A 12,581-nucleotide genomic window follows, 5' to 3' on the forward strand; every position below is an offset into this window, starting at 1 on the left:
AGAGAGAGAGAGAGAGAGAGAGAGAGAGAGAGAGAGAGAGAGAGATATCCACTTGATAGTTGACTGAATAACTATCCACCTGTTTTACGTTTTTCTTGGCCTTCAGACAATAATTCCTGTTTCTATAGTGTTGGACAGGACAGTCAAAGAGCAGAACAAAAGAAAAATGAAAAAACTATGCAAAAACATCAACAGGTCATCTACTAATGAGTAGCTTCGTTGTTTGATCCCTGGCTGCTCCAGTCTTCATGCAAATATCCTCCAACTTGCTCTCCGATGCGTGAATGTGTGTGGATGTTAGGTAGAAAGCATTCATGTAGAAAAAGCATAGAAAAAGGAGCTTGTATGAATGGGTATGAATGTGGCATGTTGTATAAAGTGCTTTCAGTTCTCAGGTAGAGCAGAAAATTGCCCTATAAGTCCATTTACTATTTATCATTTGTTTCACCCTTTGATGCATAAATTACTTTAACTTGAATCAGGATTTTTTCTTAAGTATTTTTATTTATCTTTAGGCATGAAAAGATAAATGGTTGGATGAATCCGTATCACAACCTTAACCGAGTATTCTGCAGCTAACGCCCTAATCTGACTGTCTCACTGTGAAATCTCTTTAGTTCACTGTCTTCAAGTATATATTTTGGCTCTGTATTCTTGGTGTAAAGAGTTGCTTCCTGTGATATTTTTGTGTTTTGTTGTCACCTATAGTGCTAAGTGTTCTTGGTGGTATTTTCACACAACAGCACCCAGAGATTACTTATCACCTAAACGCTGTGGGCAGCCTTTGTGTTTCCTTTTCTTTTGCATCAGTATTTTTGTATGCACAGTTCTTCTTTCCAGTTTCATTGTGACTTGCACTATTCAGTAATACTACTGCCATTGTTTTTTTTCTTAAAACAATGTAATTACATCACTGAATTACTGTTTAGAAGTTGTATATTGAAGCTCTAAAAATGTAAAGGCTTTTACCACTATGAGGTTCCACATGCGAGCAGCTTCGGCCACCAGTGTGGACACAGAGCTGCAGCCTGGCATCAACACGATTTTGATAGGCTCTGTGTACAGAAGGTCATACAGCAGCTTGGTGGCCTCACCAGGATCACACTATAGGGACACAAACACACAAGACATGTTTGTCAGCATACATTGTTCCAAACAACTTTACATATGATAACAATAAATAAATAACTGTTCATAGGTACAATTAAGTCCATAAGTATTTGGTCAAAGAAATTTTTTTGTGATGTTGCCTCTGTTCACCACCACTGAACTTTAAATCAAACATCAAGATGCACTTACATTTTTTTAGTTAAGGGTTTAACAAAAGTATTTAGGTAACTATTCGGGAATTAAAATAAGGCTAAAAAATAATGGCATAAAAAAACAGAATTTTAAATGTAAGGAATTAAATCTGGATGCGTCATGACTGCGCGTGGCAGGCAAGAATGGTGGACCCAAAGTGCAGACTCACAGAGGCAAAAAGGTGAACTCAATGCAGCTTTATTGCTGAATGCCAAAAAAAATAACTAAACTGAAAATACAAATAAACTAGGTAGGCAGGCTGACAGACGGAACACATAGTACAAGATGATAAAGATCATTACACAGACCAAGGAAAACACACGGCTTAAATACAGGGAGCCATCAGGTAATGGGAGACAAGAGGGGGACACAGGTAGGACAAATCAGACCTAACAACACAAGGAAAACAAAACTAGAAACACTGACATGAGACAAAGCCCTTCAAAGTAAAACAGGAAATATAACACAGAGACACGAGAAGGGGACACAGCTGACGGGGGAGACAGGGCAACCATGAAACAGAGACAGAAACCAGGAGACTAAGAACTCTAACATAGAAACCAAAAGACTAGAAATTTTAAATAATGACAAAATCAAAGTGCAATAATAATGCAAAACTCAAAACACTGGGTCAACAACCCAGGTACCCTAACAGGATGAAATTTTTTTTGACCACGTCTAGAACTCATGGATATCACCAAATGCTGTACGTCCCCCTTAAGATGTTCTAGCAGGTCTTTACTGCAGCTGTCTTACGCTCCTGCTTATTTGTGGGTTTCTGTGCCTTCAGTTATGTTTTCTGTAACTGAAAAGCCTGCAGGGGGTAGACATTAGATGATTGTCTTGTCCGCTCAAAAATCTCTCTCTTTTTTTTCCCTTGGATTGCTTTTCACTGTTTTGGGTCATTATTCAATTGCACTGAGAGAGATGCTGTCTGATTACTTTAAAACATTTGGCTGAATCGTAGCATAGCCTTCAGAATTCATCCCCACTACTTCTATCAGCAATCACATCATCAGTAAACACAAGCGACCCAGTTCCAATAGCAGACATACATGCCTGTACCATAACACAGAGGGATAGTGACATAAAGAAATTTTTAATCCACCCAGCTTAAAAGTAAGGTTAACTTTTTCGTCTTTCTGGGTTGTTGGAGGATGGTGGATAATTGCAGTCAAGCACTAAACAAAAAACAAAACAAAACAAAACAAAAAAACAGAAAAAAACTCAGAACAAATTAATGTGGAAGGACACTAAGCATAGGATATATCAAAAATATGATGCACAGTTTGCTGAATGTAGAACTAAAATATATTAACCAATTTAAAATGTGTTTTCTTCTGTATATGTACAGAGAGCCAATAAAAAAAGGGTTGCAAAGGGGCGATGTGAGGCACGTTCCAAGGTCACCTCAACCAGAGCCATGGCGGGCTCATCTGGTGAAGCAGACAGAGCATCTACCCATGTGTTTCTGGAGAATGCATATACCCACCAGTCAGATCCCATCATCTTGACTGTCATATTACAAATGATGCCTGACTTTCTCTTTATAGCCTATAGTCAATGAAATCAATAAACCATTTATATGATAATGATGAGTGTGGTAATCATTAAACATTTAACAGAGAGTTTACAAACAATGAAATTAATGTTTATACAAATCTGTGTATCATCACACAGGTTTGAGCCATAAAAAGGGGTTTGCATAGCCATGCCTAACTGACATTTTCTTACACACTGATCAATAAGACCTGGTGCCCAAAACTTTTAGGTTGATTCAGTGACATATCTTTTAACCCTTTAAGACCTACCATAGAACCAAGTCCGCCAGAGCTTATATTATATTTTTACATGCTGTGGAGCCATTTTTGGGAGCATTTCAAGTTGCTATACATCAATACAACCATTATAGCCCAGATTTTAATAATATGTATTCATTAAGTGCATAGTAATTACATAAATTGCAAAAAAGTGCAATAAACTACAAAAAAATTGAAAATCGTTTTTGTTTTTTTAACATATATTTCTAGTTAGAGAAATTTAAGAGGCTTATCCCTCAAAACTGTAAATACAAAAAAGTTGCACAAAATAGTTTCCCACCACAGGAAATTTATTTTGAGTGTCTTCATAGTTTTATTTTTGAAATACACCAATTTTTATACACTGCAGGAAAAACGAAAATAAATATTATACTGCAAATTTGCAAAAAAGCAGCATATGCATCAAAATAAACTATTTCCAGCAGTGCAATATGAGTCCTAGCATCCCAGAAACGACACAGAAAGTCATAAAGTCAAAGATAACTTTTAAAAAGACCAGTATAGGCCCTGAGGCCCTGATGAAAAAAGACTACATTTCCGCGAAAATGACGTCACTTCCGGTTTCGGGCAGGTAATGGCGGAAATGCAAAAGTTCGCGCTGACGTCTATTCCAACGTAGGAAGTGTTATGAACAGCTGATCGGATCGGCAAAGCGTGTTTCTGGAATATTATGTTTTTGTTCCTGCAAGCGCTTTTTATGCAGTTTTTGCAAAGCTTTATGTGGAAGGAAACCGTGACCTAGGACAAGCTGATGGCATAAGATGTAAGTACAACTCCTCCGGTTTCATATGCAAAAAAAATTTTTGCGCTAGCTTACGTGGTTGCAGTGCTACTGGGATTTAAAAATAGTTACGCATAACAGAGCGTTCCCGCTCCGATCGGCTCTAAAGGGTTAAAAGAGAGCATACTGATATAACCATAAGTGATGTACCAATACCAGCTTAAACATGAATGTATATCAAAGGTTGGAATTGTGACATTAAAAAATAATGATTGCTTAAAGAAATTTAATTTGTAGTTCTAAATAAATTCTAAATGCATTTAAGACATTTTTTACTCACTGTATGTCTCTTCCACGATGTTATTTCTCTCTCCAACAACGCAGGTTACAATTACATTAGCATGACCAAGTATGCAAATTAGACGATGACGTCATTTAGCGACTTCTAGCGATTTTCCTTACTGAGGATTTGGCAACGCTGGCGCGATGTGTTCAGTTGATGTTGGAGAGGAATAAAGAAGGATGGAAGAAAGAGTTTCTACCATCAGCGTTTTGGCGCCAGAGTGCGTTGCTGCCTGCCGCCTTGCGCTTTTACGGCCCAGGGAAACGGACCCGCCAGCGAGCTGTAGCAGCCATGACCGCTGGCAATACAGAAAGGCTGCTCTTCATACAGGGAGTGCAGAATTATTAGGCAAGTTGTATTTTTGAGGAATAATTTTATTATTGAACAACAACCATGTTCTCAATGAACCCAAAAAACTCATTAATATCAAAGCTGAATGTTTTTGGAAGTAGTTTTTAGTTTGTTTTTAGTTTTAGCTATTTTAGGGGGATATCTGTGTGTGCAGGTGACTATTACTGTGCATAATTATTAGGCAACTTAACAAAAAACAAATATATACCCATTTCAATTATTTATTTTTACCAGTGAAACCAATATAACATCTCCACATTCACAAATATACATTTCTGACATTCAAAAACAAAACAAAAACAAATCAGCGACCAATATAGCCACCTTTCTTTGCAAGGACACTCAAAAGCCTGCCATCCATGGATTCTGTCAGTGTTTTGATCTGTTCACCATCAACATTGCGTGCAGCAGCAACCACAGCCTCCCAGACACTGTTCAGAGAGGTGTACTGTTTTCCCTCCTTGTAAATCTCACATTTGATGATGGACCACAGGTTCTCAATGGGGTTCAGATCAGGTGAACAAGGAGGCCATGTCATTAGTTTTTCTTCTTTTATACCCTTTCTTGCCAGCCACGCTGTGGAGTACTTGGACGCGTGTGATGGAGCATTGTCCTGCATGAAAATCATGTTTTTCTTGAAGGATGCAGACTTCTTCCTGTACCACTGCTTGAAGAAGGTGTCTTCCAGAAACTGGCAGTAGGACTGGGAGTTGAGCTTGACTCCATCCTCAACCCGAAAAGGCCCCACAAGCTCATCTTTGATGATACCAGCCCAAACCAGTACTCCACCTCCACCTTGCTGGCGTCTGAGTTGGACTGGAGCTCTCTGCCCTTTACCAATCCAGCCACGGGCCCATCCATCTGGCCCATCAAGACTCACTCTCATTTCATCAGTCCATAAAACCTTAGAAAAACCAGTCTTGAGATATTTCTTGGCCCAGTCTTGACGTTTCAGCTTGTGTGTCTTGTTCAGTGGTGGTCGTCTTTCAGCCTTTCTTACCTTGGCCATGTCTCTGAGTATTGCACACCTTGTGCTTTTGGGCACTCCAGTGATGTTGCAGCTCTGAAATATGGCCAAACTGGTGGCAAGTGGCATCTTGGCAGCTGCACGCTTGACTTTTCTCAGTTCATGGGCAGTTATTTTGCGCCTTGGTTTTTCCACACGCTTCTTGCGACCCTGTTGACTATTTTGAATGAAACGCTTGATTGTTCGATGATCACGCTTCAGAAGCTTTGCAATTTTGAGACTGCTGCATCCCTCTGCAAGATATCTCACTATTTTTGACTTTTCTGAGCCTGTCAAGTCCTTCTTTTGACCCATTTTGCCAAAGGAAAGGACGTTGCCTAATAATTATGCACACCTGATATAGGGTGTTGATGTCATTAGACCACACCCCTTCTCATTACAGGGATGCACATCACCTAATATGCTTAATTGGTAGTAGGCTTTCGAGCCTATACAGCTTGGAGTAAGACAACATGCATGAAGAGGATGATGTGGACAAAATACTCATTTTCCTAATAATTCTGCACTCCCTGTAGAGACTTGTGCTCCAGGAGACGTTTTGTCGTGGACTCCGGCTCCCAGAAGAGCCTCCTTCCCCCGACCGCTGCCGACAGACTAGCAGCGAATTGCGGGCCGCAGCTCATTGCAGCTAATGGCTCTCCCATCACAACGTTTGGGGAAAGGTTGGTGACTGTTTTCATGGCCGGGATTTCCAGTGGAACTTTGTTGTTGCCGCTAGCTCTGTACCTATTTTAGGTGCTGATTTTCTGTGTGCCCATGGACTGCTTGTCGATGTTGCAACAGACGTTTAATAGATGCTCTCTCGTTTTCTTCGCTACCCTGTTTTACTCGGGATGCCGAGCCCCTGATTCGGGCTAATGTAGTGACCTCCGGGGATGCTTTTCAGCGTTTGCTTTTATAGTTTCCTTCGCTGTCTGTCCCTAATTTCTCTAGCACGGTAACGAAACACGGGGTTGAGCATTATATTCCCATGGTCGGGGCCCTGGTGTTTGCGCACGCCGCCTCGACTCCGCGAAACTGTCCGTTGCTCTGGAAGACCCGAGCGATGGACAGTTTGCAGTCATGGAGCGCCTTGGCATTGTACAGCGCTCGAACAGCGCATGGGCTTCTCCGCTTCACATGGTGCCCAAATCGGACGGTCGGTAGTGGCCATGCGGAGATTTCCGCCGTTTAAATTGCCACAGAGAATGACCGTTACTCCATCCCCCACAATCAGGATTTTTCTGCCAATCTCGCCGCGTTGATGGGTTGATGACCAGCGTTTGGCAGCTCACAGCCTGATCATCAACCCTTCCAAGTGCCAGTTCGGGTTGCCTGTTCTGGATTTCCTCGGGCACCGCATTTCTGCTGAAGGTGTGGTTCCGTTGCCCGACAGAGTCCAGGCCGTTTCAGTTTTCCCGCGTCGGCCCTGCTGGCCCACCCGTTTCCGTCGGCGGAGATTGCGTTGACCACTGACGCGTCCGACGTGGCGGTGGGTGCCGTGTTGGAACAGCGGGTTTCAAGGTGGTACCCCTTGCGTCCACGACAGCGATGACGGTGGCCAGAGCATTTTTGTCAACGTGGGTTTTGTGTTTCGGTCCCCCTGCTGACATTACCTCGGACAGGGGCCCCCAGTTTGTTTCTGAGCTTTGGTCTGCCATGGCTGATGGCCTGGGGGTCAAGGTCCACCGCAGCACAGCATGCCACCCACAAGCTAACGGGATGTGCAAGTGGTTTCACCGGTCACTCAAGGCCACGCTCCGGGCTTCCTTAACTAGTGGCGACTGGGTCGACCGTCTTCCGTGGGTTTTGCTGGGATTGCGTAGCGCGGTTAAAGAAGACATCGGGGTTTCCCCGGCTGAACTGGTCCTTGGCCAGCTCCTCCGGGTCCCGGGGAATTCTTACCCGAGAGCCCCCCGTGTTTCGATACCTCTGTGCTGCCTTTTCGCCCCCCCAAGGGACTCATTTCCTGTTCTTGGCCCTGTGCACCACTGCCTGCCTGACACTTTTGTTCCGAGGTCATTGGACTCTGCTCGTTTCATTTTCGTCAGGCACGATGCCCATAGGACTCCGCTGCGTCCACCATATGACGGGCTATACAGGGTTCTTAAAAAAACATTTCATTTTGGACTTTCGGCAGGAGGTTGTCTCTGTTGACAGACTGAAGCCTGCACATGTTTTGCAAGATGATCAGGTGGTCCCGGCCCAGGCCCCTCGCCGTGGCCGCCCACCTGCCACCGGGCTGATGGATTCTGTTTTTTTCCCCCAGGAGCGCCCCACAACCAATGGAGCCTGAGCTGTCTGCAGCTTTTTCTGACTGCCAGTGCCAGCTTCGCTCCCGGGCTGGGTTTCCCTTTGTCACCGTTGTCACCGTTCAGCCGTTCCGGCCATTTGCTTAAAACCCCGGGTCCTGGACTAGTTCTGCTGGGTGTTTGGGGGGGGGGCCTTGTGTGGTGGACCACTAGAGGGCTCCACTCACACCCAGTGTTGAGGAAGTGTGCTGCTGTGTTTTGTGGCACGATGTGTTCAGTTGATGTTGGAGAGGAATAAAGAAGGAGTGAGAACTGAGAGCTCTGTGTCGTCCATGCTTACCTCCACAGTAGTTCCACGCAGATTCATCAGGGATCAAAAACATTATTTCCTCACTTTATGAACAGAGAGCTGTGTTTGAAGCAGGGCACTGACAAGGGAAGCTAGCAAAACTTGTGAGGAGATTTACAGTATTTCATATTGGTCCACATTTAAATGTATCTGTTATAAAAAGCTTTCATCAAATTTAATAATAATTACCAGATTTGTTATCACCCATCATTAGTTAATGTGTATGTAACTGAAACTGTTTGACCTGACTAACTGTTTGGGTCAACCTAATCTTGATGTTTTAAAAAGGGGGTATTCATACATGTAATCTATTGCTGTCTAAGGGCTGTAGTATCACAGTGTGGTAATTATCAAATTTAATAAGACTGATTTTAGCTCACTGGTTTAGAAGTAGACTAAACCAGACTTGTTAAAACACCAAAGTTAAAGTAGCACACTAATCCATGTTAGTGTGAAACTCTTGTTTTCATCAATGAAGTCTATTTACTGAAAAGACATAAATAGACATTCTATTATTTTCGGTTAGACAGGACTGATGATTTGCTGCTGATCCCATTGTAACCACTTGATTGCTTACCTCAAATTCCATTTTTTGAAATTTGTTTAAATGTCTTAAATAATGAAGACAAACGAGTTATACGAGTTACTACCTAAGACCGAGTTAGGTAGGCTTCTTAAACTGCAAAATGAAAGCAGAGTTTCAGTCATAATTTCAGAAACAGCAAAGGGAAAATATAATCTCACAAAAAAAATAGTTAGTTAACAGCCTTGAACTAAGCTTAATCAGTAGCTCATCCAGTTCACAATCCATCATTATTCACAGTTTATTGTAATGTGTCATGTAGTGAAGAAAGTGATGTGGTTGTATTGCACAAACTAATGAGAATCTAATAACAACAAATATGACCTTGACCTTGAGCAAAATTTGGCGAAAAATCCATTAGGTGATCAGTGTGTGTAATTTTGATTAAATTCAGTCTAATATTCTAAGAGGAGTCACCATGACATGAGCTCATCACTCCTTTGGGTAAGTAAATGAGTTTAGGAGGAAAAAACTTCAATTCAAAATCCCCAAAAGTTGATTCTGTTCATCTGGAAGTAACATTTTCAGTGTGAGAAACAATTCATTACTCATTCATTACTTCTTCAGTCTCAGCTGAATGCACGTTTCACCAACCACATAAACAGTACATTTGCATAATGACTGACACTAGCACAACTCACGAACATGACCATGGATTGTCATGACAATTTGCATATTAATGATCAAGGAACTGACTTCACAGTCGATTGTTCATCAGTGGTTCTAGTTTCATTCATTATGCAATGTTCTGATTATAAGGTTGGAAAAACTTGCAGTCAGCTGAGTGAAGAAGTCATCGTAAACCCTACACACAGATGTAGGGTTTACAATGACCATAATCAACTTTTTTGGATTTCCTTACTTGGACAATTGAGCATGCTTTAAGACATTATTATTCAAAGAAGTTAAGTCAGTTAAACTAAGGCCTTTGAGGTTTCACTATAGAATTACTTTGTATTCAGTAGCATAGACTGAGTGTCACTTATGGGGAAAAAATTATATACAACTATTAATACACTAATTAGTCCCCATCTCACCCCTCCACTGTTTCCACAACCTGTTCCCATCTCCCTGGGAAACTGCAAGTTCTACTCCTACACGGAGGAAGAACAGTGCTTGTCCACACTAGTAAAGTGTGTGTTTTGTTGTATTGTTGAAAACAGGGCTTAATTTGTAAAATCTGAAAATCAGAAAGACAGAGAACGTCAAGGAAAAGAAAAAGACATTAAATGCATTTTTTAAAAGTCCACGAACACACTACATTTGTAGAGCAGAGTTCTCCTATACTGGCTTCTGGTCACTGGCTTCCCGTTAAATCTAGAATTGAATTTAAAATCCTGCTCCTCACGTACAAGGTCTTGAATAATCAGTCTCACATCACCCCATTAGAGCACTTCGCTCTCACACTGCAGGCTTACTTGTGGTTTCTTAGAGTATTTAAAAGTAGAATGGGAGGCAGAGCCTTCAGTTTTCAGGCCCCTCTTCTGTGGAACCAGCTTCCAGTTTGGATTCAGGAGACAGACACTATCTCTACTTTCAAGATTAGGCTTAAAACTTTTCTTTTTCCTAAAGCATATAGTTAGGGCTGGACCAGGTGACCCTGAATCCTCCCTTACGTAAGCTGCAGTAGTTGTAGGCTGCTGAGTATTTCTTCTTCACTCACCTTTTCCCCTCACTATGCGTCTATATACTTCTCTGCATTTAATCATTAGTTATTACTAACTAATGATCCCTTGACACAGCCCCGAGCATTTGTCTTTCCTCCAATAAGAACCTCTCCCCCCAGTCTTTACACTCCCTGCCACACCTCAGATTTGCTGAATAAACGTTAATTACCCGTCACAAGAACGCCACCGCTTGGACCGTAGGTTTTTAGCGACACTTCACCTTCCCGAAAGAATCTCTTATGACTCTCTCGTATTTAAGCTAAATATGGATGGCAAGAGGTAACAGATACATAACCTTGATCTCAGGTACCATGCAAGTACATACATGAGTGTTATTCCATTTTTCTCCATAAAATGTGACCAGTTTGACTGAGGAAGATACAATATTTATACATACTGTAGTATAGTGGTTCCTTAGTGTAGTGTTTTACACATTTTCATGAAAAGCAAACCCGGTTTCATTCTACAAATCCCTTTGGGGTTACATCATTTAGGGCATCCAGTGTAAACAAAACAAAACAAAACAAAAAAACCAAACATGTATAACTACCGGTGTTGACGACCATATCTGAATAAGTTAGCAGCCCAAAGTAGCTTTGAAACATACTTTAGCATCAACTGTGATGATACTTGATTTGATCTAGTATGTCCTGCACCCACAGGGTTTTTGTTGTCTTGGGTTCGTGAATTCTTTGTGAATGTGATTTTGGGTTTGTGGTTTTATTGTTATTCCAATGTTTGATGTTTTTATTTCTATGGGTTCCGGATTTCTTTATTCTGGTTTTCTCATAATTTCAATCTTTATTTCCTGCAAAAACGTTGAGTGTTTCCTCCCAGAAACATGACCAGATGGCATCTAACGAGACAACTCTGGATAGCATTGCCTCCAATAACACCGTGGTCATTTTTGACCAGCATATGTCCTTCAATGCACATAGTAAACACACGTGAGTTCTACTTCACTCAGCTTTTTCTCACTGTGTTTATACACCACTCTGTATTTAATCATCATCATCTCTGATGATTATTCATCTCTGGCTCTCTTCCACAGCATGTCTTTTGAATGTAGTGAATGAGGTTCTTTAAATATACAATTTGGTATCTAAGTATTTGGACAACAACACAGTTTATATTTGTTTTTTTACACTTTGCCTAGATTTTACCCAAAAAAAAGCCTGCACGATTTTGGAAAACAACATTTTGGAAAGAAACTTAGATGAACTTGTAGAAGAATTATGAGGGGACAAAAGTATTGAGAAGGAAATGAATAGTTCATGACTCAAAGAACACTGCATCATCTTGAAACATAGTGTTATCATATGTGTGGCAGCCACTGGAACAAGGTCAGTAGTGTTTATCGATGATGTGATTGCTGATAAAAGCAGTAGAATGAATTGTAAACTATACAAAGCTATACTTTCTGCTCAGATTCAGCCAAATGTTCAGTTGAAACTCAAAATCTACCCTTCATTTGCATCTTTTCATTTGAGATTAAATTCACTGTGCAGGTAAACAGAGGCAAAATTGGAAACAGCCCCCATCCCTCTCTCTCATGGACCTAATTTTATAGAATGGATGGTTAAATGTGGCTTCAAAGTGCTTTAAGAGGTCAGTAAAATGAGAGACCCACTGCAACAGATGATTCAGCCATTTTTTCTGATCTCTCAGAGATCTCTTTGTGTGGTTCCGGACTATGATCTGTGGGAGATCCATCAGAGCATGCTTAGTGTAATGTGCAGTTGGCCTGGCACAGCAGTGGAATAGGTTTAGTCATCTGTGATTGATGAGTGACCAAGCTAGTGCTTGTTACATTTGGCTAAGTGTGCTAAATATGGTTTTCTCACCACAACAGGTTTACATCATGCATCCGTCCATCTGCTCCTGTTGTGTCATCATACAAGGTGCATGATCTTGCCTTATTCTTGTAGCCAAATCTGTGTTTGTTTGAACTGCAGTTGTCGTGGTTACTGTTGTCACGCCAACCTACACCCCCACTACCACCACTCCTGGATTTTGAAGTAGAGATCCAATGCAGAGCAGCTTGAACCAATCATAGTGATGCTTCTTGGGGAAAAAAGAATACACTTGTCACATTAAATTTAACTGTTTATATACTTGTGTGTGTGTGTGTGTGTGTGTGTGTGTGTGTGTGTGTGTGTGTGTGTGTGTGTGTGTGTGTGTGTGTGT

At 41.4% G+C, this 12,581-nt stretch overlaps 1 protein-coding gene across 1 annotated transcript in view; it reads right to left on the reverse strand.

Annotated features, from left to right (window-relative positions):
* LOC102294658 (gamma-aminobutyric acid type B receptor subunit 1) overlaps nt 1–12,581 on the reverse strand; it is a 64,606-nt gene that overhangs the window by 48,501 nt on the left and 3,524 nt on the right. The window contains exon 2 of the mRNA XM_042215827.1: nt 970–1,104. Within this exon, the coding sequence (XP_042071761.1) occupies nt 970–1,104 (135 nt within the window). The remainder of the gene's footprint in view (nt 1–969; nt 1,105–12,581) is intronic.

This window comes from Haplochromis burtoni, unplaced genomic scaffold (genome assembly GCF_018398535.1).
Source record: "Haplochromis burtoni strain Fernald_Lab_line unplaced genomic scaffold, NCSU_Asbu1 Contig_834, whole genome shotgun sequence".
Classification (NCBI taxonomy): domain Eukaryota; kingdom Metazoa; phylum Chordata; class Actinopteri; order Cichliformes; family Cichlidae; genus Haplochromis; species Haplochromis burtoni.